Source organism: Myotis nattereri (assembly GCF_964212035.1).
Source record: "Myotis nattereri genome assembly, chromosome: 2".
Classification (NCBI taxonomy): domain Eukaryota; kingdom Metazoa; phylum Chordata; class Mammalia; order Chiroptera; family Vespertilionidae; genus Myotis; species Myotis nattereri.
This window is the reverse complement of record NC_138076.1, coordinates 211,933,532-211,958,677: the sequence shown is the minus strand read 5'-3', so window position 1 is coordinate 211,958,677 and position 25,146 is coordinate 211,933,532. Positions and strand designations below refer to the sequence as shown.

General features: G+C 55.7%; 1 protein-coding gene across 4 annotated transcripts; it reads right to left on the bottom strand.

The window, feature by feature from the left end:
- Positions 1-1,849: 1,849 nt before the first annotated feature.
- SEPTIN3 (septin 3) lies at positions 1,850-21,644 on the bottom strand. Of its 4 annotated transcripts, none has more exons than XM_081083242.1 (12): positions 21,479-21,619; positions 17,401-17,592; positions 14,382-14,510; positions 13,858-13,939; positions 12,664-12,801; positions 10,791-10,908; positions 9,815-9,910; positions 7,803-7,902; positions 5,876-5,927; positions 5,540-5,633; positions 3,550-3,604; positions 1,850-3,165 (listed from the first exon to the last, which is right to left on the bottom strand). In XM_081083242.1, exons 1-12 carry the CDS (start codon positions 21,486-21,488, stop codon positions 3,104-3,106), a joined length of 1,128 nt encoding a protein of 375 aa, XP_080939368.1. In that variant the 5' UTR covers positions 21,489-21,619; the 3' UTR covers positions 1,850-3,103. The 4 variants fall into 4 exon arrangements, with proteins under 4 accessions (XP_080939368.1, XP_080939367.1, XP_080939369.1 ...); XM_081083241.1 differs by lacking the exon at positions 21,479-21,619 and adding an exon at positions 18,413-18,928; XM_081083243.1 differs by lacking the exon at positions 3,550-3,604 and having other exon boundaries at positions 21,479-21,644.
- Positions 21,645-25,146: the final 3,502 nt, after the last annotated feature.

Genomic DNA, 25,146 nt, shown 5'->3' with positions numbered 1-25,146 from the left:
CTGCCCTGCCAGCCCCGAGGGCGACCGTGGAGAGCCGGCGGAATACATCACACACAATTGCCTTGAAGACGAAAATGCTGTACATACTCTTATTTCCTTTCAACATCACAGATAGCACCACAGAACTTCCAAGGGAAAGGACGTGAACATCTGGATTACTGCAGTTCATCAAACTTAACATTCTGTCAGTTATAAGATGCACCATTTTTAAACGTACCACTAAGAAAAAAAGTTGCCAAGTAAACTGACATGTCATCAGTTGTAAGTGGTATTCTGATTTCAGAAATATGTATATTTTTAAGTACAAGGCTGCGGGGAACCGGTCCATCCTTGCTGTTTCAAAGGACCTGGCATATATGGCATACTGTTCTTAATATGTTTGCTCACCTTCTTGGCACTATGTGTTTTAACCAAGGTCACCTCTCTGAGAAAGGTTGTTTCCCCAGGTAGGGATTTTTCCCTGAAGTTAGGGAGGGGATGAAACTCCTTAACTAAGTGCCAGGCGGGTAGTTAATCACTTTAACTACAAACAATCATGCTTAAGCTACATAATCTTTACTCCCTGGAATGGAGATAAGAAATGCCCTAACCTTTGTAATAGAAATTGACAGGATTAAAATCAACTGGTATAAATACGGATGTAACAAGACAATAGAAAGCAGAACCTCTCTGGAGATCCAGACTAGAACTTGGCTGGAGATCCTGGCTAGGCTGCTGATCAACTGAACACTGTCTCCGTGTCCTTCCTTCTTCGCCGACTCCGTCCACACCTTTGGGGACCCCTGGACCTGCTGGGGTTGGACCCCAGCACAAGGCAATGAGAATAAATGAAGTACAATGGGAACGGTGTCAGCAGTGGAACAGTCATTGAGATCTGGTCTCCTTCTTGCACTGGTACTTACGTATGCAACTTCAGACAAGAGTTACGCTCTCTGGACTTACGCTTCCATATGGGCACGAAGGTATTGGACTAGAAGAACTCTTAGGTTTCTAGTGATATCTTAAGTTGGAAAAACTACTCCATCACTCCAATCTTCACCCTTCTCCCCATCCAGGTGTAGCAATGCACTCCAGTTCTGGCCCTCATCATTTTACCTGAATGACCCCCAAGAGCCTCCGGACTTGTCTTCCTCCAGTCTTGACCTCTCACTGTTCATCTATACTTTGCACTCACAGAATATTGAGATCCCAAACACAATCGCATGTATGGGCCCATCATGTCCAAATTTAGAGAAATAATATACAGGTGAGAGTTGTGTTATTTGCTGGTTACAAAGGAGAGGATAACTTCAAAGAGAAGCAGGATGGGTTTAAGTTAAAAAAAAAAAAAAGAGCCGAAACCGGTTTGGCTCAGTGGATGGAGCGTCGGCCTGCGGACTGAAGGGTCCCGGGTTCGATTCCGGTCAGGGGCATGTGCCTGGGTTGCGGGCATATCCCCAGTGGGAGATGTGCAGGAGGCAGCTGATCGATGTTTCTCTCTCATCGATGTTTCTGGCTCTCTATCCCTCTCCCTTCCTCTCTGTAAAAATCAATAAAATATATTTAAAAAAAAAAGAGAGAGAGAGACAAGCTAGTGATTTAAATTGTTTTCATTGAAGGAAGCAAGCTATGCAATGCGTCCCTCAAGATCAAGTATGAGAGTTTCATCACTCATTTTAGATACAAAATCCCAGGGAATAATGACTGGGGTCCAACTAAAGATGAACTGACCTTACAAAGTGATTTCTATCTTTAATTTCTGTGGCTACTTCTAAGACAGCCCCCGTCTCACCCTCCACACATGGGTGAGATGATGTAATGTCTGTTTGGCCAAGGAGTGAGGAGCACAAATAAGACACAGGCCAGGCAGTTATTGTTCAAACAGCAATGTTTAGTTGTACAACACATAAAGTCTAGCAACATTTACACAACCAGTTTGAGTGTCATTGGCTTGTTTTCAGTTGGGAAATTTAACCATAATGTCACCAAAAGGTAGGCTGGGACTAGTCACATTTAAGAAATGGGTCGTTCTTGCATCCCCTAGGCTTGGGCCTCTTGCTCCATCAGGACTCGGTTGTAGATGAATGGCCCACAAGTCACCAGCCTTTGAGCAAGTTGTGTCCAGGTGGAGAAGGGGAGGGGTGGGCAGGGAGAGATTCCATAAAGACACAGTGTGTGGGGCAGTGGCAGCCGACATTCGCAAACATTCATGCATCTGATAAGGGCCTTTGCCCTCCATTGGGTATTTCCCACTAGCCTACAGTGACCAACTGTGGCCAGACTGATTCATTACTCACATTAATTGGGGAGGGGGGGTAGGAATAGTCAATGTGGGTGGGAAGAGATCCTTCTTATTGCTAAGTAGACAGATGGGTGCTTTTTTTCTTCCTAGAGTTCACATCTTCTGGGGATCTGGAGTTTTTTTGTCTGTGTTTAGTTCCTTTGTTTTTTAAGGTTGAGGATAAGGGAGTCAACCCAGAAATGTCTCTTCAGAAAACCACTCTTCCTAAGTGGCTGATTATGGGGTGGGGAGGGTGTGTAACCACACTCTGGGCCAGCCACAAGTGGTGCTTTTTAAAGGAGAGGTCCTAGCTCTTACTCCCCCACATCTGTAGTGACCCATCCTTATAAATAAGTTTTAAGCAATGAAGGAGACACCCTTGTCCCACACCAGGGCTCACACAGCTGACATCAATGAATCTGAAAAGCAGAAAAATGGCTTTCTTGACCCTTTAAGGAAGCCAAGAGTAGCTCATGCAGATGGACAGGGAGCAATGCCATGTCCCTTGGAGATGGTAACAAGTAGCTGGTATGGGTTTGCAAGGGCAGAAGAAGCTCTTGATGAGTTCTTTCACCCTACAGATGGGCTGGGACCAGCTGACACAGACGATGGAGGAGGGCAGTGCTGGCGAGGGCTCCATTCCACTGGGAGGAGAGGGGTGTTTGGATAAATGGAGAAGGCGACTGTCCTAAAGCAGCTGGCCCCTCCCACCTGCTGAGGGCCAGGGAGAGAGAAGGGCTGTGGAGGTGGACTGGACAAGCACAGCCCTTAAAAGGTCATGGCCCCGCAGCAATAACAGCTGAGAGGAATGGAGGGAGAAGCAGCGCTTGAAATGGCCTTCATTCAGCAGTGGGGCAGGGGGTGGCTGGCACGGGTGGAAGGACAGAGCCCAGGAGGCCTTCTCCCTGCAGGGGGTTGAGAACGGTTGAGGGTGTGGACACCAGACAAATAAAACAGCGTCTCCAGGGAGGCTGAGATCATGGTTTAGGGGCACCACACCACATTTCCTATTCAGCCTCTTCAATGCCCAACCGCCACCCTTCGACATTCCCTGATAGGCCTAGGGGTCTAGTCCCACATTTCTGCACAGGACTGCTCCCTGTATAAGCCCGGGATCTCTTTTGCTGAGATGTAGCAACCTCTGGGCTCTAACCCTATTGCTGTTTTATGCTGACAGGTGCCTACACTGGAATAAGTGTGGGTAAGGGAGGATGTGGGTTGGATTTGTAAAGAGCCCCCAGGAGAGATTGAGGCCATAGGTTTTGGGTCGTTGGCAATCGATCACCCACCTCTTTCACCTGGTGCACTGACTCTTGGCCTTAAGTCTTTGTGTTTTCCTAGCACCTGAGTGAAAAGAGACTGTAAATGCTGGGGTTCACAGGGGCCCTGCAAAACACCTAGGGTTGGGCCAGGACATGGAACAGGAGGTTGCGTGAGGTCACTGAAAACTGTCCCTTGGTGATTTCCCTTGCCTAAGGCTATATCGTTTCCCCAGCCCCACATTTTAGCCACCTCACTGATTAAAGGAGGAGTAATGTGTTTGTAAAACAAATAGAATATATGTGCATTAATAAATACAGGGCTGAAGGGAAAGGCAAGAAAAGGCTAAATGTATGGTTGTGGGTGTCACTGGGAATGTCTACAGGTGTCAGGAGGGGGAACAGGGGAAAGCAGCAGAGAAAGACAGACAAACCAAAATGCAATTAGCTTCAGCACAAAAGTGAGAACAGAGGAGGGAAGAGGGGGTCAAGTTCATAGGAAAAGAAGGAAGCAACAGAGAAGCCAGCTTTAAGGAGGAAGAATCCTAATGTAGAGAAAGAAGGTGTCATTTAACATTTGTCTCCGGGCTGGCTGGTGTGGCCCAGTTGGTTGAGCATCGTCCCATGCACCAGGAGGTCACAGTTGGATTCCTGGTCACGGGACACATTCAGGTTGCCGGCTGGATCCCCAGTAGGGGTCGTGCAGGAGGCAGCTAATCAATGTTTTTCTCTCATTGATGTTTCTCTCTCCCTTCCTCTCTCTGAAATCAATAAAATAAAATTTTAAAGTTGTCTCTGAAGCCAAACTACCAAGAAAGACAAATATTGTACTAGTATTTTGTTCTTGATACTTTTTTAGACTCAGTTCTTCTAGAATTGAATGCCTAAAAACAGTGTCTCACTTGACCAGCCTGCATGCTTCTTTTACCAGACACTGGGAAGCACATACCGCACTGTGCCTCCTCCTTTGCCCGAGCTGCCCACAAGCTCAGCGCCAGACGCGGCGCTCGCCTGCACACACGCTCCCATTCCTGTCTATGGACCTCAGTTCTTATAGTCCCAGTTTGAGCTGCCCCATGCTTTTAGCTGTGATTTTATTTTAAGGTGGCCTAAGTCATTTTTGGAAGTAGACTGGGCATAAATTCTAAATATAGAAATGTAGCTAAAGTGGATTAGTCTACAAGGAACTTACAGAAGTGAGGGAGAAGCAGGATGAAGAAATGAGGGAAAGGGAGAAAAAGAGAGAATGTGGGAGCTGAGGCGAGTGTGACGTGTGGACACAGCAGGCTGCGACAGGGACAGGCAGTAGCTCTTGGACAGTGAATGCAACACAGACCAAAGGGTGGAGTTCTCGTCTCCACTTCTAGGCACTAATTCTTGCAGGCGCCCAGCTTGGCCTACTTCTCTGCTGGCCTCTGACCTTCCTTTTTCCCAGGAAGTCCTGGCCTTGCCCCAAACCATCTGGCTTCCAGGCAGAGGTAAGTCCGAGCTCCTCGCCCCCTCCCAGGCCTAGCTCTGCTGCCTGTCCTCGGACAATCTCTGCAGACCCAGAGTGCGGGCAGGTTCAGAGATAAGAAAGAGTTACCTGTGGCTCACCTGCGCCCTCATTTTTAAGTGAAACCTCCCCAGGCCTCTTGAGTGAGGCACACGGCTTGGTTCTGGGACACAAGGAAAGGAGACAGATAATGGACAGCCATGAAGAAACCAAACTTACAAGGGACTTTCCAGGGAGGGCAGTGAAAATACCTCACCCCTGAACAGGCACACAGGCACACACACACTCCCTCTCTCTCTCTCTCTCTCACACACACACACACACAGAAACACACACTCACACACATACACACACACTGTAGACAAGATGCTCCATGAATACCAGACAGGCCTGTGGGACAGAGTGGAAAGGAAGGTGGCTGGAGGTGGTACTGGGGATGTGTGTGGAGAAGTGGGGATGTGTGATGATGTAGAGAAAGGGTCGTCATGGGTTACTGTCGTGGCTTCCCTCTGTGTCCACGCTCACCGGAGGGAGGCCTCCATTGTCATTGAGCCGCTTGGCCCTGTAGGTCTCATAGTGGATGTTGTGTGTCACTTCCTTGAGGTCCTGGAGGTGAGTCCTGAGGGACACAGGTGAGGAGAGAGAGAGAGAGGAGATTAGGGGTGGGAGGACGAAGAGGTGACCCCCCGACCCGCTGGGACTGACTCGGAGAGCCAGCGCTGCCTCTTCCGGCCCTTGTGCTTCAGGAGGGTACCTGGAAGCGGGTCAGAGAGACCTGGAGACTGAGGCCCTGGGTCTGAACAGATGGCCTTCTGACCCGAAATCATTCAGCCTGCCATCGAGGGCAGGGGTGCATCTTACCTGATGACAAAGTCTCGAAGCAGGGCAAACTCACAGTGGTGGAGGTTTTCCACTGTGAACAGAACAAAAGGAAACAAAGCAAAACAGGTGGTCATTTCACTGACGCAGCAACCCAGCAGGTGCGCTTCTGTTCAGGACATGGAGGCAGTTAGGAGAGAGGCAAGGACAGCGACCAGCCGTCAGAGGGCGGCCTATCTTGGCACTTCAGTGCACTCGATTTCACTCATGGAACAAACATTTATTACGCAGCTACAAGGCACAATACTGTTCTGGACTCTGTGCAATAACACTGGCAGGGACTATTACATGCCCCACTTCATAGAAAAGAAAACAAATACACAGGGAGTCTAAGAAAAGACACAGTTCCTATCCGTAAGGAGCTTATAATCAGACTGGAGGACAGTGACACACAGAAAATAACAACCCAGCCATCTTAAAAAAGGCCGTGCACTACATGATAAATCTAGTTCAACATAAGCGGAGTGCCTAGGATTTGCAAATCATTTGTCAACGATTGTGGGAGCAGAAGAGGATTCAGACATGTACCCTGCCCTGGCTGGTGTGGCTCAGTTGGTTGGAGCATCGCCTATGCACCAGAGGGTTTCAGGTTCAATTCCCAATCAGGGCGCATGCCTAGGTTGCAGGTTCCATCCCTGGTCAGGGTGCGTACCGGAGGCAGCCAATCGATGTTTCTCTCTCATTGATGTCTCTCTCTCTCTCTCTCTTTCTTAAAAATTAAATTAAAATAAAGACATGAACCCTCTGGTCTCACAATCTAATGAGTAAAACAGGCATTCTCATAAATAGTTCCAATTCAAGGCAGATAATGAAAAACGCTATTAAAAATATACAGAGGATATAGAATTGTACCCCTGAAATCTATTTAATTTTACTAATCAATGTCACCCCAATAAATTCAATAAAAACAAACCAAAAAAGAAAATGAAAAAGAATTTTCAACAAAAAGTCATAGGGAAATGAGAGACAACATGATACAATGGGATGAACTTGGTTTTGGAATCAACATGTCCAGGTCTGAAATCCCAGTTTCACCACTAACAAGTCATGTGATTTGGGCAAGACATTTAACCTGTCTGAGATTCAAGAGCTTCATCAGCTGATGCTCCGAAAAGTCACACCTACCCTGCTCCCCTTAGGCAGTGGTTCTCAACCTTCCTAATGCTGACACCCTTTAATACAGCTCCTCATGTTGTGAGGACCCCCAACCATAAATTATTTTCATTGCTACTTCATAACTGTAATGTTGCTACTGTTATGAATCATAACGTAAATATCTGATATGCAGGATGTATTTTCATTGTTACAAATTGAACATAATTAAAGCATAGTGATTAATCACAAGAACAATATGTCATTATATATGTGTTTCCCGATGGTCTTAGGCGACCCCTGTGAAAGGGTCATTCAACCCCCAAAGGGGTCGCAACCCATAGGTTGGTGACCTACAGGTTGAGAACCGCTGCCTTAGAGGGTTATCATACTGAATGAGATCACTGAAGCAATTCTTTGAAAACTTTCAGAATCGTTACGACCTTCTCAAGGTCACATCCATTCATAATAAAACGAAAATGGCAACATCTGCACAACCCTTCAGCAATCTGTCAGGTCACATCAGCTTTCATGGGAAAGCCTTTCTCTGGCGTGTCCAGTCCTTATTAATCTCCCCACGGTCTGAAGACCTTTGACATCTGAGTCGGTGCCTCCCAGACAGGTGCTAAATCAGTCTTTTATTGCTTCCGGCCTTGGGAGTCTCATTTCTCAATTAGACTGTAAGCTCCTTACGGCAGGGTCTGCCTGGCACTCTTTTTCTGTCTTACATCCTAGCACGGTGCCTTGACCTAGACATGCATAATAAATAAGCAAAATTGGCCAGCAGCTTGTTCTTCCAAAAGATGCACTGGATTACCTTCAATGATGCCCCAGGGGGTTTTCCTGCCGAGGACCCGCTTGCCATTCACTTGGTATTCCTTGTCACTTCCCACCACGGCAAAGGGCATGCTCTCCTGCTGACAAACCAGACGCATGCGCACATCATCCTCTGCCATCTGGGCCTCCGCGGGCAGGATGGCATCCGGCCCCCAACCCTGAACTGCACACTTCTAAGGTTCATCAGTGACCCCACTGATGGCAAGGGCAAGGCTCTTGTCATTTCAAAAGAGCACTGGAGCCCAGCCAGTGTGGCTCAGTGGTTGAGCATCGACTTAGGAACCAGGAGGTCAGGGTTCGATTCCTGGTCAGGGAACATGCCTGGGTTTTGGGCTCGATCCGCAATACGGGATTCTCTCTCATCATTGATGTTTCTATCTCCCCTCTCCCTTCCTCTCTGAAATCAATAAAAATTATATATATATTTTTTTATTTTTTTTAAATACGTTTTTTATTGACTTTAGAGAGAGAGGAAGGGAGAGTGAGAGAGAGCAACATCAATGTGAGAGAGAAACATCCCTTAGTTGCTTCCCACACGCACCCTGACTGGGGATTGAGCCTGTAACCCAGGCATGTGCCCTGACCAGGAATTGAACCGGCAACCTTTTGGTGCACAGGATGATGCTCAGCCAACTGAGCCACACCGGCCAGGCCTTTTTTTTTTTTTTTTTAAAGGGCATGGACCGGGAGTCCCAAGTCCTGGATCCAACCCTGACTGTACCCGGCCTCACTGGTCAGCCTCAGTAAGTCTTTTTCCTTCAACAGGAGAGCGCTTGGGACTTTTCAGAGCGCTGTCCACGTTTGGTTTGACCCGGAACAACTCTGTGAGCTAGCTAGGATGGACAGACCTCTCTTAAACGACACCCACCCAGCGGACGGCCAGCGTAACGTGCTTTTACACAGCCTCCCATGAAACCCACGGGCAGAGGCCCACGCCCGCCGGGAGGCCACCTTCTGGTGTGTCGGCCCCTCTGCTCTGCCACGGGGGCTGCACGCTCACCAAGATGCAGCTGTTTGCTCCCAAATGCAGATGCCTGCTGTGTGCGCGTTGTCATGATTGAACCAATGAACTATTATATAAGCTGAGGGTAGATGTGCGTAGAGACTGTTTCTCTGAAAATTAAGTTGAATGTTTCAGAAAAATTTGATAAAGGTGAGTTGCTTCTGCACGGACAGTAAACTTAGTCCCCAAGAAGAGGAGAATGTTTACTTAATAATTTAGTAAAATAACTATTTAAACACAGGATTTGTGTGCCTCTTTTCAGTGATTTCATCAATCAACTGACCAACTGCCTGTCTCCTCGGCGTCAGACAAGGGGATTGCAGTGGCTTGCCCACACCTGCCAGAGGAGGAGACCCAAGACCAACGCCAGGGAGTGGTCTGTCCCGGGTGACCGTGGGTTAGTAGAAAAGGCCGGACTAGACCCCAGGATTCCGAGGCAGAGTCCCAGGCTGCAGAGGGTTCGAACTGAGAGACAGAAATCACCCAGGCTGGTGCTTTATAAGCAGGTTCCCTGCAGCCCTGGGCTTCCCAGGAGACACCTCGGGCCGGCTGAGAAGGTTCTGTGCCGACATCACTTAGCAAAGCAGCTCTGGCTTTAGGTTTTGTATATTGGAGTTCTGCCTGGCATTTAATTTCTTTAAAGGGTCCTTTCAGGGGGGAAAAAACACCTATCGGCCACTCAGTTGGCCTGACCTCTGCATTTTATAGAGGGGAAACTGAGGCAGGGCTCTGTTTTGCTAAGCCCCGTGGGAGGGAGCGGCTGCTGTGTGGTCTGGGGATGACGGGAACAGCGGCTATGGGTGTGGGGCACACCGTCCTGGCCGAGGCTCCTAGGCCTCATCCCCTCCCTTGTCGCTGCTGGTCGGGGTCAGGCAGGGTGAGGCAGGGAGAATGGAAGGGAAAAGTGGGTGGAAGAAGCCAGAAGCAGCATGTGATACACATCCCACGGGTACCCAGGGGGCACCTGTGAGCGGAGCCCAGGCACCCACCCGGATTTTGTCATTCTCCGTCTTGTCCTCCAAATCTTCATCAAATTCCTTCTGTGGGTAGAACTCAATGCCATGGACTTCAAGCTCCTTTCGAACCTAGAGGTGAGGAAGAGAAGCAAGGTAGCCACGTGCCAGGATAATGGGAGGGTGTGTGTGTGCGTGCGTGCGTGCGTGTGTGTGTGTGTGTGAATGCGTGCATGTGCGCACACACTGAAGTCAGAGGGATGAACGCAGCCTTGAGGATCCACATGTCTCTGGACTCAAAGGCCCTGGCAGCAGGATGATCCTGAATAAGTGTGAACCCCAGGCGTACAATTACCAGAGCTCAGCCTGAGATGCGGAATAGTCTGGGGGTGCAGCTTGCTCATCTCAGGGTCTGTGAGGTTCGGATTTGGATAAGCATCACCGCTGAGTACAGATTTCACATGGCAGCGCTCACGCCACTACGTGTCATCTTCCTGTCTGCAGGGAAGAGGTGAGTCCCCACCCCAAGCCTCTCTGTTTGCCCTCTTTCAAAGCTCCCCTCCCCCAGGAAGCTCTCCAGGACCTACTTGGAGGCAGCAACTGTCTATACTTCTCTCGCCTCCCCCACCCCCACCCCCACCCCCATCCCCACCTGGATGCTCTGCGTATAGGAGTTTATAGGAGACACCAAGAGGACTAGAGCCTTATTGATCACTCCAGTCCTTCAAGCGCCTAACACTGAGGAGTGGGTGCTCAGGTTCGCGTGAGCTATGTATTCAGTGGTCTTTAGGGGTAAGCTGGAGGGTGGGAAGGAGGCAGCCGGAAGATGCACTAACTTCTCTTCACCGCGGTCCCCAGACACTGTCGGTCCAGTCTCTTCAATGGTTCGGTAGGAGCTGGGTGGGAAGGTGGGGGCGGGGATGTAACAGTGGAGGAGAGGAGAGGCTTGGCCCAGAGGAGGGGAAGGCTGGGGGGTGGGGGAGCGGGAGGGAAGGAGGAGGGGCCGTCTCACCCTCTGCTTGAATTCGGACTTCTCCTCCAGCGTCATGGTGTCAGCCTTGGCTATGACGGGGATGATGTTCACCACTTTGCTGAGGTGTTTCATGAACTCCAGGTCAAGGGGTCGCAGGCTGGGGCCAGAGAAGGCGGGGTGTCAGGGCCACCTTGCCCTCTCCCACTCAGCCACAGGACGGGACAGGAGGACTAGGAACCTGGCTGAGGCCATGACGCTGCTCTCTCCCCCCACACACAACCACCGTCTCACCACCTGCAGAACAAGCCTGACTCCGTCCACACACGGTCCACCATCTGCCCTGCTCTTCAAGTCCTGCTCCTCCCAAAGCCCCCTCAAACCACCCCCTGTGGCATCTTCTCTGACCTGGAACAGCCATGGAGTCACCGCACCCGTAGGCCCTTGTGTCATGGTTATTTGTGTGTATCTTGTTCCTACAGGCCTCCTCTCAGCCCCACTTCGTCCTGCAGGCGGCCAACGGGGCCCTGCCCCTCCCCTGGCTAAGGACCCAGCTCCCCCCAGACCCCAGGGCCCCATCTGGCCCCAGTTTATAGTCCAGGGGGCTTACTGGGTCAGGCTGTCTGCTGCCTTGCAGACCCTGAGCCCAGGTTCTAGGGCGGGATAAAGCTAAGCACTTCATTGAATTCCTGGGCCCCATCAGGGAACCTGCTGAGTGCCCTGTGCCTCCAAATTTGGGGCCTGCCTTGCTCGGGCCAACCTCTCCAGAATGAGCCCCGGCCCAGCGGCTGGGCTTAGTAATGTTATGGGACCTCCCCCAACAGGAAGGTTGTCTGCCTGCCCACAGGGGTCCTCCATCCTCTGCCAGAGTTCCAGCATGCCCTGCTTGTTGCCAGCCTCATTTCTAGACACCCGCCAAATGCCTACATCTGGACCCCATGCCCCACCCAAAACACCAGCCCCAATCCAGTAGCCCCGCCCCCCCCCCACACACACTTCACCGTTCTAGCTGCCCCCAACCCAGCCTTGTGCAAAGCAGGCATCTACTGAATAAATAAGGAGCTCTCTGCCCTGGGCAATGTGCTTAGCGGTTAGAGCATCAGCCCATGCACCGAAGGGTCTCGGGTTCGATTCCCAGCCAAGGGCACCTCCCTAGGTTGCAGTTTCTCCCTTTCTTTCTTTTTTTGTTTTGTTTCTTTTTCTTTTTAAAAAATATATTTTTATTGATTTCAGAGAGGAAGGGAGAAGGAGAGAGAGATAGAAACATCAATGATGAGAGAGAATCATTGATCAGCTGCCTCCTGCACACCCCCCACTGGGAATGGAGCCTGCAACCTGGGCATGTGCCCTTGACTGGAATCAAACCCAGGACCCTTCTGTCCACAGGCTGACGCTCTATCCACTGAGCCCAACCAGCTAGGGCCCAGGTTGCAGTTTCGAGCCCTGGCCTGCTTGGGGGCATGTGTGGGAGGCAAGCAATTGATGTTTTCCTTTCACATTGATGTTTCAAAAACCTCTCTCTCTCCTTGATCCCGTCCCTCTCTCCCACTCTCTCTAAAAATCAATGGGAAAATATCCTCGGGTGAGGATTAACAACAACAACCACACACACACACACACACACACACACACGAGCCATCTGCTCACATATACCAACTTCTCTCCACAGGCACAGTCGTGCCACGGTGCCAGAATACCAGTGGGCAGCGTGGGGGCTGATGCTGGCCAGCTTTACTCTCCTGGCAAGGGATCCAAACGTGCGTGGGGAAAGTGTGGGGAATCACAGGGCCATGACTATATGGGGCCCATCTGGCCCTCCCCGGCTGAGTCCAGGTATTGATTATCGATTACAGAATAGGCACAGATGGTGCCAACCAGAGCCAGGCCCCGCGGTGGGGGTGGGGCAGGTACATACGAGTGTCCCGTTGGGGAGATGAAGTAGAGGCAGCAGTGGACACGAGTGTCCGGGATGCGTTTCTTCCTGGCGATGTTCACCTCCTCCTTCAGGAACTTCTCGTACTGCTCGTTGATGTACTTCTCAATGGGCTCCCAGCTGCGGGTGGGAAGCAGCAGATGTATGTCCCAGAGGAGCTCATCGTAGGCATGGACCTCACACCGGCTCATTTCCTACTTCCCCTTTCGCGGGGGGGTGGGGGGGTGCCTGCTGACCATTCTCCCTCGGCCCCCTCGGAGGGCTTTCCTTCTTAGCAAGGCTGGCGCTCCCCCAGGGACCTGGCCCTCGCCCCAGCTGTGGAGCCTGCAGACCCCGCCGCACCCCAGAAAGCATCCCACACTGTCCCCAGCTCCCTTCCTTCTCAGTGGGGGCTCTGGAGAGGGCTCTGCCCCTTTCTGGGCTGTTTTCTCATGAGTATTTCTCCCGAGTAATAGTGACCGGCGGGGTGCACACAGGATCAGAAAGAAAGGATGTTCAGTGGGGAACGTAGCCGCGGCACGCAGAAGTGCTCGGTCACAGACAACTCACTGTCATGACCACGGTCCTTGTCATGATTACTTCTCTGCATCAAGGAGCATGCGTACAACCAGAGCAGAGGGCGCCCGTCACTGCTCTAATGTCGTTCTAAGCTGCCTCGTTCGGTGGCCCTGCCTGTCAGCGGCAGAGCCCGGCTCCCTCGCAGAAGCACTGTGGTCTCCATCCCTCTCTGAAAGCAAACTTCTGCCTAGACCTAGAACCTTCCATCTTGGTGGCTCACGGACGGCAGCTTTGCTCTGTGGATCCCAGAAGCTCTCTCCTCATGGCCACACCCCCCCCCTCCTGATTCTCACTCACCCTCCCCTGACCAGGCCAAGCAGCCTGCGGCCTCGTGCAGCGTGGGTTTGCCCCCAGGTCCCCTTGCTCCGTCCGCCCGGCCCCACGGCCACCTCCAGGGCATCCCTCCGCCAAAATTCCCTCTGCACTGTCCCCTCCACCCCCTCGCCCAGCCCCCCCCCCCACCTCTTCCCTCGCCTCCTTCAAACCCCTCTCCCATCCTTCAGGGAGACACAGCCCTCAGCATGGAGGGCACAGGTGGTTCTCAAGTGGATGCACCTGCACCACGCCCAGCGCCTCCCTGTGGTCTTTAGGGCAGAGAGCTCCCAGGCAGACACGTACCAGTTTTCATTGTTGATCTGGTCTCCAAAGCCAGGCGTGTCGATGACGGTCAGCTTCATTTTGACGCCGCCCTCCTCTATCACTGGGGGTGAGCAGGAAAGGCACCAGGGGGTGACTCCTCCAGCTGGCGCAGGCGCCCTGCCGCCCCCCAGCCAGGGAGGCCCAGGCTCCTCCCTTCTCATGACCAACTATGGGAAGAGTCAAGTTCGGCGACTTCCGCACCTCCACACCTTCGCTCATGCTGTTCCCTGCACCTGGAATGGCCTCCCTACTTCCTTCTGCCTGCCCACCTCCCACGCCGGCCTTAGCGTCCAGCCTGAGCCCCACTGCTTCCCTTCTAACCCCTCCTCCTCCCCCCTCTGGCCTTGCAGTCTGAGGAGTTGGCTCCATAGAGTTTAGAGCTTAATTCTATTCTGTATCGAGGTTGCCTTTCCTTCGCCTCACTCCCCACTAAGCCCCATTCCCCCCGCCTTCCTGGCAGAGGCCCTCTGGCCAGTGCCCGGGGGTCCCCGCCGGGCCCTCACCGTGCCCAATAGCCTTGATCTCCACGGTCTTGGGGATCTTCTCCTCGCGGTTCCAGCTGGAGGCCTTGCGGCTCACTTGGGATTTGAAGAGCGTGTTGACCAGCGTTGACTTGCCCAGTCCACTCTGACCTGAGCAAGACAGGGGGATGAGAAGGCAGGGCCCCCATGGCCCGTCCTGAGCCCGATTAGCTCTCCCAGGCGCTTGCAGAATTCTGGAGCTGGCCACGCCCTGTTTGACGGGGAGGGAGGGGCTGAGCGAGGATTGCAGACTCTTGGGGGGGGGGGGGGGTGGAGAACAGGATGGTTTCCTGTGTGTGGGAGAAGGACTGGGGCCAACCAGTTAGAGCCTACACACTCCTTCCTGGAGCCCCAGGACCGTCAGCAAATGGGCCCACCTCTGCATCTGGGTGTGTTTTTGCTTAAGTTTCTAGTCTTCACTTTAATACAGAAAATCATGGCGGAATTGCTTGGCACCGACACAGCCTCAGTGCGTGCGCACTTTCACAACGGGCCTTCCTTCAGCCCCGCGAATCCCACAGCAGAGCTCCCTTTAATCCCCGCCAAGGGGTCCTGGAGAGATCGAGCCCCACCTAACGTAAAAGATGTGCGAGGCAACCTAACTCCTAAGTGCAAGACAGGGCCTGGAGCCCCAGGAGCCTCTTGGCCCATAGCCACTCTTCACCCTCGCGCTGCGGTGAGCACCTTGTGGAGATAAATGCCCGGAGGACCCTGCGAGAGGAGGAAGAAGCTCAGTGGGCAGGGCCCCCCCCTCCACTTCCTTCACCATGGCGCCCTTTTAGGCCGTTTTACATGCACAGGTCCACAGATTTCGATCCGGGGTGTAAATGAAAAGGTGCCCCACAACTAAAAGGCATTGAAACCTTTTAAGTGCCTGGTCCGAGCAGTGCTTCTCAAATTCTAACGTGCACAAGGATACAGCAAGCCTTGGCCCCGATGAGCGGCCTCGGCATCGACTGGGCGCTGGGAGGAAACGCAGGAGCCCAGCTCCCCCCCGCCCCCCGCCCCCAGCCCTGATATTTTCAGAATCTGCATCTTAACGGGCTTCCAGAAGAGTCATGCGGACAGGAGTCAGCGCTCCTGTGCTAGGTCAGGGGCAAGGGCCTGAGTTCTAGACCAGGGGTGGGCAAACTTTTTGACTCGAGGGCCACAATGGGTTCTTAAACTGGACCGGAGGGCCGGAACAAAAGCATGGATGGAGTGTTTGTGTGAACTAATATAAATTCAAAGTAAACATCATTACATAAAAGGGTACAGTCTTTTTTTTTTTTTTAGTTTTATTCATTTCAAACGGGCCGGATCCGGCCCACGGGCTGTAGTTTGCCCACGGCTGTTCTAGACCCAGCTGTTCTGTTTCCCGGGCGCCTAGGAATGGCCATGTTTGGCTCTCTAGTTTCTTTACTGCGAATGTGATGGGAGGGAAGGGACTGCATGAGACCAGGGATGGCAAATAAGCTGCATTTCTCATTCCAACTGATCCATTGGTTGTAGCCACCAAGCCCGATCTGTTAAAGAGGCTACATCTGGGCTCAGACTGCACGCGTGCCAGGACGCAGCAGCAGTGTCTGCCATGGCGCTGCTGGGGAGAGGTGGTCCACACGTCTTGTACTCGCCATTCATGTCGGGACGTTTTCTAAGGTCATTTGTTCACTAAGTATTCATGTGCGCCGAGTGCTGTGCTAGAAGCGGAGACAGAGTGGGAAGTGAGACATCATCCTTCCCCTCAAGGACCCATTTAGTGTGAGAGAGACCAAAACATAAGCAGACAATTACAATATGTTGCCATGACCACTCTGAATGAGATAACCACAGGGTGTTACAGCAGCAAACAGAAGGGAATCCAATCCCGTCTCTCTGGGATCCAGGAGGACTTCCAGGAAGAAGCAATAACTAAGCCAAAAGCTGAAGAGTGACTTTGAATGGCCCATGAGAAGCTGGAAGGGGTTTCTAGACAGAGGGAACAGCATATGCAAAGGCTCCGAGGTAGGAAAGAGTATGGCAAGAACATCCAGGAGAACTGTCCCTTGCGAGTAGAATGCTACATGGAGGTGGTAAGAGAAGTGTGGAGAGGCAGTACCAGGCCAGACTAGCAGTTCAAACCCTTACACTTACCATACTGAGGGTGGCCTGATGAGTTTTGCAGTTGGAAAAATTATTCGGATACTGCTGGACAATGGATTGAACAGGAAGGGAGACAGGAGGGGTCAATGCCCCTCAGAGTGTGGCTTGCAGCCAGGGTCCATGAACCAGTTGTTACTGGTTGTTGAGAGAAGAAGTTTGCACCAGAAAGTACGTCAACGATGTCACCAAGTACACTGTTTAGTTTAGCCGATGTTTATATTAGCACGGTTTTCCAGATGCCTGCACTCTGGCCCAGCACACATCTGGGCCGTAATCACTATGAGCTGCAGAGTCAGGTGGCCGTGGCAGGCCAGGTGAGAGGCTGGCTCGGCCCAGGGAGGTAGCAGTGGAGATGGGGAGCAGTAGACAGACCTGAGAGAGATTTACAAGTGAAACCGACAGGACTGGATTGATTGGATCAGGACATAAAGGAAGAGGGATGATGCCCAGCGAAGGACTGAACACCTCACCGGGATCACTGTGACCTGGTGACGCTACTTAGCAACCGGCCGGTGCCCCTAAGCTTTAAAGCACCACTAACGGCCAAAAATAAGGCCACCCTCCATCAGCTCTCGAAGGTGGGGGGGGACACTGAGTCCCCCATGCACACACCTGAAAGCAGGCTGGACATGGCTAAAGGCTGCCTGTGTCCACCAGCTGGTGATGGGCCCGGCTGACCATCCCCCACAGCTCCCAGCCCCGGATCAGCGAGCCTTAAGGGGGGGAGGGGGTCCGGCCTCCGTGATCAGCACAGTGAGATCTTCCCTCCTAGAAAGAGCTCATCCTCAAGAAGCCAGGGCCGAGGTCATCCCTGGGACAGAAAGAGATCCTCCGTGCTACCCCCCACCCGGGCCTCCGGGGGCCCCGCGGCCTTCCATACCGACGACCATGATGTTGAAGTCGAACCCGGTCTTCATGGTCTTCTTCCGCATCTGTTCGATGATGGTGTCGATGCCGATGTAGCCCAGCAGGTTGGTGTTGATGCTGACGGGCTTCATGGGCACTGCCGGCTTAGGCCTGGGCTCGGGCACCAGCTCCGACATGGCTGCGTCCGTCCTGGTCTCTGGGAGCCCTGCCAAGGCGGGAGGGTGGGCTGCTGAGGCCACGGAAGCCGCAGTGCTGCTCACCGACACAGGGTCATTCAGGGCGGGGACGGCAAGGGGCCTTAGATGTCATGCGCTGCGAGTCCCTCATTTCACAGGCGGGGAAGCTGAAGCCCAGAGGAAAGGACTGGCTTAAGAGCACAGAGCAAGTCAGGTGCGGAGTCTGGACCAGGCCCGTTCTCCAGCCGCTGGGGCCGCCTCCAAAGCACTCAGGGCTCCAAAGCACCACAGCCGGGTGTCTGACCCAGGGCTGTGTCCTCTTGGCACGACTGACCATTTGGGGGGAATAATTATGGTGGGGGGCTGTCCTGCGCCTTGTGGGATGTTCAGTGGCCTCCCTGGCCTCTACTAGATGGAAAAGCCCCCCAGTAGTAACAACCAGAGGGCACTGTGCCAGATGTCCCCTGGGGGCAGGTGGCCCGAGTGGAGAACCCTTAGTCTAAGCGATGTCTGGGGTTATTCCAACCTGCGTCCTGCCCCCCCACCCCCACATAAAGGGCCAAAACCAGTTAGGACACTGGACATCTTCACTTCAATGGGCATCTGCCACTGGCCGCAGCTGCTTTGTCCTTTAGAAGCAAACAGGGCCCGCCCTCTGCAGAGTGCGCGTCAGTGGTCTCCCAGCCTCCGCGCCCCTCTGTCCCACAGGCACCGCTGCCAATCAGGGTGTCTGGGCCCTGAGGAGCCCCAGGCACCCTCCTCCCTAGAGCTTTGAATCTGTGGGAAGAATAGGTCTCCCCTTTTGACCAACGGGGAGAGGATGAGACCCAGGGAGGGGCAGTCACTTGCCTGAGGTGGCGCCGTGTGTTCTGGGGATGGTGGGTGGCAGAGGAGAGGGGAGGCTGAGGAACAGCCCTGCTCCAGTGGGGAAAGGCGCCCGTCCCGCTGGGCTGGCAGGTCCTGGGCATCTCCACACACAAGAGAAGCCTGTGCGTTTCCCCATCGGGCCACTGTCCACCAGGCTAGGTTTCAGGACAGCAGCCGCGTTTCCCCATCCAGAAAATGGGACGTGTGTGGTGAGGCGGGAAGAGTGTGGCTCGGCTACTTGCCAGCTCTGTGGGCTTGGGCGAGGCACCTGCCCCCAGGAGCCCACTTCCTCGTGTGGAAACTGCTTAGGATCATGGTGAAGGCTGTGGTGAGCATTACATGAGGTATGATGTCTAGAAGCACCCACAGGGCGCCTCCCAGTTCCAGCCCCTCTCGCCCCTCCCACTTTCAAGTTCACTGGCTTGTCAGAGGGGGACATGAAGTGGTGCGTGTGAAAGCACGTGTCCAAGGGCGGTATCCAGGTGCTAATTACACTGCACAGCTACTGGACGCCACACTCGCTCCGGCACCCCTTCCAGTCTGCCATTCCGGAATCCTATGGTTCCGCCCTGCAGTCTCAGGCCTACAGGGGGGCTGATGGAACAGCCGGTGGGCAAGAGGGCGAGAAGACCAGAGCTCCGCCGTCCTCTACCCCCATACCCAGCCAGGAGTCTGCTCTCATACCCCACCACCTGGTCCTTCCCTGGGTCTTGGCAAGACTCTCTCTCCCAATGGGAAAATGTTCTTTCCTCGTCACTCTGCGACACAGCCAACTCTTACAAAGCTCCGGGACCTCCCTCCCCAGGGCCTGGCTGGGCGCCCTCCTGCTTCCCAGGAAGCTGGTGCTCGCCAGGCGCTGGCAGCGAGAGATTGGCTCAGCCCCGCAGCAGCTGACTCTCAGGCCGGGCCTGCTCCCCAGTCTCCACACGTGGCTCGCAGTCAGCACCCCTGCACTGGGGCCAATGCCCCATTTTTCCTGCCCAGCTGCTCACATGCTGGTTCTTTCCATTTCCCTGGTGCCTCGAAGCTGAGCCCATTTGGTCTCCACAACCTGTGCTGGGAGATCTGGGGAAACAACCCATTTCACACCCCTGGAAGGTGAGTCTGGTACTTATTTATGGGAGTTTTTCTAAGTGTTCTTATAAAGTGGGTGTCCTCACCACGGCCTGCTCAGCCCTAGCCCATCAATGCGCCTTCCTTAAAGGGCATTATTCCCCAAAGACGGACCCTGATTCCCAGGCAACTTCTCGGGGCTACAGCAGGCGAGGCAGGTCCAGCGCGTGAGCAGACATCCCCTCCCTCCTCCCAGCAAGCACCTGTCCACGCCTACTGTGTCCCTGTGAAGAGCACCTGATGGCAAGCCCCCCCCAACACGTGCCAATGACACATCAGTTACATGCTAACACCCTCCAGCCATGAGTGCGGAGAAGGCTGGGCGGTCACTGTGTCACAGCCGTTGCTGAAGGACCCTCCCCACTGCAGCCGCGGGCGAATTCCTGCTCTCCTTTCACCATCGGCCCAAGGGCTACCCCTCGGGAGCGCCTCCGCTTTCCCGCGGGTACAGACGCCCTTCTTCCGCGAGGCCTCAGCCATCTTGGGACCCATCTCATTCACTCACCCATGCACCACGCGTTCCATCCACCCCTCCAGGCCCTCTCACATGCGGCCAGATGGGAGCCTCCTCCAGCCGAACCCTAGACTAAATACCAAGGACACTTTGGGTCCCCAGACAAGGTCATTGCCCCCGAGGGCCCTCTCTCTGCTGAGAGTTCCTGACAAGTACACAAAGACCTCCAGGGTGCAGGACAAATACTGACTGCTGTGCCCCAGTGTCCCTAGCATAACACAGGCACTCAGCAATGAATGAATGAATGAAGAATGAATGAATGAATGCCTCACTGCCAGTCAGCTGTCACTTTTCTCCTCCCTCAGAAGCTCATCTAGCAGAGCAGCTGACACCCAGCCAGCAGCCGGCTCTGTGTGTGGGTCACCGGCAAGGGGGTAGACTCTGTTAAAGACCTGCTTCCTCCCCCACAACAAGGGTCACAGGGTCACAGCAGGACACAGCTCAAGCAGGCCACCCTGCCTCCATGGTCCTTGGCGCCCCTCCTAGGCTCCCAGCTCTCCCAGGGCCCCGGGAGGAGGCGAATCTGTGTGCGGCACCGGCACCCCCTGCCAGGAGCCACCTGCCCCATCAGCACTCCCGGCTCCGGGGAGAGGCACTGTCCACCTGACTCACTTCTGAGTCCCCCACAGAAACGGCACCTCGGCACCTGCCCAGCCAGGACCTGGTGCTTTCTGTTACAGGCAAATGAGTGGCTTTGTCTTTGTCTGGCACGGGGACCCCACCCCTCAATTGGGAAGGTGGCAGCAGGGGGAGGAGACCTTCCGGAAGAGCACCTGCCTCCTGCGCTCAGTGGGGTGGGGGGTGGGGAGGCTCTTCCTTCCTTCCTGAGCTTCAGATCTTCCCCAGACCCCACCCCACGGGCACCCGCACCCTCAGAGGCAAATTCAGTCCACCCCATCTCCAGTCCACCTCATCTCAGAAAAAGAATCACAAAACCTATGGTAGTCCTTTGCCTATTGGCAGGAGCCAAGGGCCCTGGGACACCCCTTCCCCCATCCAGCTCTCTGGAGGCCAGCGAGTTCCCTGGGAGACCACCAGCTGGTGCCCGGCGGGTGTGGGGGAAGGGGCCGCCTGTGTGTGAGCGCACAGGTCTGCATCGGGTGTAGGTGGCCTGATACCTGTGCGTGGCGGGCATGTGCGTGCGTGTCTGGGTGTGCTCCAGTGCGGGGCGTGCTGTGCGCATCTGGGTCCCGACTTGCGTGTCGGAGGGTCTCGGTGCCGCCCGCATTCCCGTGGGTGGATTCTCCGGGAATGTGTATCTTGGGGTGTGTGCACCGTGTGTGCGTGTGCCTGTGCATATGTCACCGCGCGTGGGCTCCTGGCGCAGCCCCCCTCCCCCTGGTAGCACCTCCAGCCGGGCTTCTGGGGGCCCTAACCTCCTCCCGGCGGGCGGGCGCCGATGGCCGGGCCAGAGGCCCTACCTTTGGACATGAATCCTCCTTTGTCTCCGTTCCTCCCGGGAGATGCTCAGGGCGCGGGGCTGCAAGGCTGAGCGGGGCGCGGGCTCCTCCCGGGCCGAGCCGCCCCTGCAGCCGGGCCTCGCCCCTCCGCGCGCTCTGCCCACCCGCCCGGCCCGCGCCCGGCCGCGCTGCCCCTGCGCCCCGAGCCGCCGCGCCCGCCCGCCCGGGACCTCGCCTCCGCTCGCTCGCTCGGCGCCGCGCTGCCCCTGCCCGCGCGCACCGATGCCGCCGCCGCCGCCGCTGCCGCTGCCACCCGCACCACGTGACTCGCCGGCCCCGCCGAGAGCCCCTCCCCCGCTCCCGGCACCCGCGCCTCCGCACGCGGGAGCGGGCACCGGGCTGCAGGCGGCCGGGAGGCACCGGGCGCTGTACCGCAGGCTCGGGATGCCGGCCCAAGGAACGTGCCCGCATCCCAGCCCCGGTCCGTCCCCGGGATTCGGCTCCTGCCTCTCGCTCTCTCGGCTGGGGCGGGGCGGGCGGGCGGGGCGGGGGGCGCAGGGACCGGCGGCGGCGGCGGGGCGCGCGCGTGAGTCACGCGGCGGTTGGGACCTTGCGCGGCGCGGCGCGGCGCGGCGCGGTGCTGCCGGGCGGGCGCCCTGGGCAGGGGCCCCGGCTCCAGGCGGCCCCGGGGTGGTGGGCCTGTGACCTTGGCTGCTCGGGAACTCCCCTGCGCCTTCATTTTCCCATCAGAAAAGTTTGCTGTGCAGCCGAGCAGCCTGATGGACAGCGCGTGGCCAGGCCCTGGGGAACAGGGATGAGGGTGACCATCCCGGCCCTCAAAGGCTGGGGGCCTGGTAGGGGAGGCAGAGGGCTGGACTGTCCTGATGCAGCGGTGGGTTCGCCCAGGGGGCCGTGGGGGCAGGAGGTGGGTACCCTGAGGAGGGGGGGTGTGGAGGACCTCCCGGAGGCAGCAAGGGCCTGGATGGAAAGGGAAGAGGAGGAGGGAGGGCAGAAGGAAGGGCGCTCTGTGCAGAGGGGGCGGCAGAGGGAGGAGCCCAGAGGTGGCAGCTGCATGGTGTTGGTGGACGGCTCAGTGCTCAGTGCTCCCAGGTGCAGCGACGCAGGGAAACGCCCAGACAGGGATATGGAGCTAAGAGGCCGGGGAAGCTCGAAGCGGGAAGCCAGGTTAGGGAGCTGGACTCTAAGGGGAGATGATGGTGAGTCACAACTGTTAGGCTGTGAGCGCTGCCATCACATGAGTCCGTGTGGCAGCTGTGAGGAGGAGGGAGTGCCCTGCGGGCGGGACAGACACAGAGGGAGCGGAGGGGCAGACAGCGGGGAGATAGATCCACAGCTGGAAATAGACTGGGTGGGCGGGAGGAGGACACCCCGGTTTCTGGGTGGGAGCAAGAGAGGGGGACAGGTAGGGCAGGAGGTAGCTCTGGGAGAAAAGGCTGCCTCTGGACATGGCCGGGAGACGTCTGGCTAGAGGGGTCCAGCAGGCCCTGGCTGCCTGCACTTCAGGAGAGAGGGCCAGGCTGAAGGCGGAGGGAGGCTGGAGACGGAGGCTGGGTGAGCTCCCCCAGACCAAGTGTGCAGTGTGATGGAAGGGGTCTGGCGCCCGAAGCCCCAGGGAGGGTGTTGGATGGGTGCCTCCCCAGCATCCGCCAGATCCAGACTCCCTGAGCCTTGGGAATGTTGGGAATGAGATGGCCCAAAGCAGAATTCCAAGATCTGGGTTCCCCCTTAACTCACTGCCACCAGCCACTACATGACTGTAAGCGTGTCACCGCCTCTCTGAGACCAGACGGAGGTCTCCTGCTCGTGTTGGCCTGCTACAGTTCTGCGTAGGACTTGCATATGTGCACGTTTCCAGCTCACTTTTCAGGACGAAAGGGAAGGGAGAATTCCAGGTGAGGCATCTTTAAGCAACAGATCTCTGCCTGAAAGGCTGACCCCCAATGACTGAGAGGCCTTAGGGGAGGTCCCTGTTCGCATCTGGAGGAACACGGCAGTGAGGGCTGTCAGACAATCGCCACTTGCTGAAGCGCTGGGCGGTGATTTTGTGTAGGTGGTTTGCTCCAGAGCTGCGCTCACCTATAAATCACCTGATTACTCCGCTTCAGGGAGCACCTACACCACCGCGGAAGATGCCAAAGGAAGGACTCGGCACAATGGGTCCTCCACAAGTTACCCCGCAAACCTCCCTTCTGGTGACTCCCCTCAGCCTGATTCTGACTGGCAGGGTGGGCCCCAACTCCTGGTGCATCCCCTGTGGTCTGCCCTGCAACCCTGCCCCCTGCCCCGCAGTGCACTTGACTCTGACCTTAGAGTCCACCCCCCTTTCCCACCTACCCAAGTGTAATCTATCTCCAAGCCCTCCCCGCTTCCCTCCCTCCCCACCCCCAGTAGCCCAGTGCATCCCAGCCAAGTTCTTTGTATTTACCTGTGGTTTTCCTGGCCAGGTCTGTGGCAGCATCTGCTGTGGACTGGTCCAGGGCTGAGTCTGTGCTTCTGCTTGACATCGATGAGCAGGTGGCAGTGTCCGACGTGGTCAGGTTAATGGCACTGTCGGGTGTGGTCTCTCCAATGGCCGGGTTTAGGGTGGCCGGCACAGCCGAACCCATGCCTATGCCCAGCCTGCTCTTGTGCAAAGCAGGAGACCCCGCAGTTATGTCCCGCTTGGCTGGATCGGCTCTGTCCAAAGCCAGGACTCTGTCTGGCCTGGCTGTGCCCAACTTGACCGGGTCTGGGGCTGCCACATCCTTGGCTGTGGCCCCTGTAGCTGTATATGGCTTGGCTGTGCCTGATGTGGCTAGGGCTTTGCCCAGCTTGTCTGGGTCTGGCATTACCAGGTCCGTGGCCAGGCCCTGCTTGGCTGTGCCTGCTGTGGCCAATTCTGTGGCTGTGCCCAGTTTGGCATCCAGAGCAGGGAACGCCGTGCCTGTGTTCAGTCTGGGTGTGTTTGCTGTGGCTGAGTTGACAGCCAGGCGGGGTCTGTTGGTGGCCATTGTGGCTAAATGTCTGCTTGTGCCTCTCATTGTGTCCAGAGTAGCCAGATCCATGGCCATCGCCGGCGCCACGGTAGGGATGGCCCTTTGGAGATGCAGCCGGGGTCTCAGGGTACCCCTGGACCTGGGCCTGCCTCTTCCTGAGGAAGCTCTGGCAGGCACTTGGGCAGCCGCTGGGCCAGGGTGCCTCTGACCCGCTGGTCCCGGGCCTGCGGGGCCTGGTGGGTCCTGGGCCGGCCGGGGTTGGAAAGGTAGGGCCAGGTGGGAACTCACCAGCCGCTTCACCACGGGCATCCTGCTGGGTTTGGCCAGACCTGGGTTCCCCGGGCCCTCAGAGTGAACCCTGCCCCCTGGCACTAGGGTCAGAGGCGGTGAGTCTGGAGTGGGCAGCCTCCCTTTTCCATGGGTAGCAGCCTCCCGGCCCAGGGTGGGCACCTCCTCCCAGGCCTGGCTGTTGGGCCGGAGTGTTAAGGAGATGGAGCTGAGCTTCCTGGGCACAAGGCTGTTGTCCGTCTCCTGCGGGAGCACGCTCCGCGCCCGGGCTCCGAGACCTGGCCGGCCGGGAGCCTGTGGGATGTAGCTTGGCGAGAAGGCATCCAAGCGGACGGTCTTCCTGAGGACAGGGATGAGAGGAGACGCCCTTCCAGGGAGCTTTGAGGGGTGGGCGGGGCGTCCCAG